This window comes from Nestor notabilis, unplaced genomic scaffold, assembly GCF_000696875.1.
Source record: "Nestor notabilis isolate BGI_N333 unplaced genomic scaffold, ASM69687v1 scaffold18470, whole genome shotgun sequence".
In the NCBI taxonomy this organism is placed as follows: Eukaryota; Metazoa; Chordata; class Aves; order Psittaciformes; family Psittacidae; genus Nestor; species Nestor notabilis.
Window position 1 is genome coordinate 59,198 of NW_009911813.1, and position 227 is coordinate 59,424.

At 62.6% G+C, this 227-nt stretch overlaps 1 protein-coding gene across 1 annotated transcript in view; it reads left to right on the forward strand.

Moving 5' to 3' along the window:
* The window catches only part of LOC104407309 (polycystin-1-like), a gene marked incomplete at both ends in the record, with an annotated part of 47,586 nt that overhangs the window by 46,916 nt on the left and 443 nt on the right, over positions 1-227 (forward strand). Inside the window, 1 exon segment of the mRNA XM_010016556.1 lies at positions 39-227. This exon segment is cut by the window's right edge and continues 10 nt beyond it. Within this exon segment, the coding sequence (XP_010014858.1) occupies positions 39-227 (189 nt within the window).

Below are 227 nucleotides of genomic sequence, written 5' to 3' on the forward strand. Positions count from 1 at the left end.
CGGTGGCCAGGTTGAGCCGCCGCCCCTCCCTGCCCGAGGCCTCGGGCCTCTACTACCTGTTCTGCACCAGCTACATCCTGCTGGAGGTGTGGATCTTGCTGAGGCTCTTCACCGTGGTGCTCATCTACAGCTACCGGGAGATGCACTTCGAGCTGTACCGCCCTGCCTTCGAGCCCCAGGACTACGAGATGGCGGAGCTCTTCGTGCGCAGGGTTAAGATGTGGATG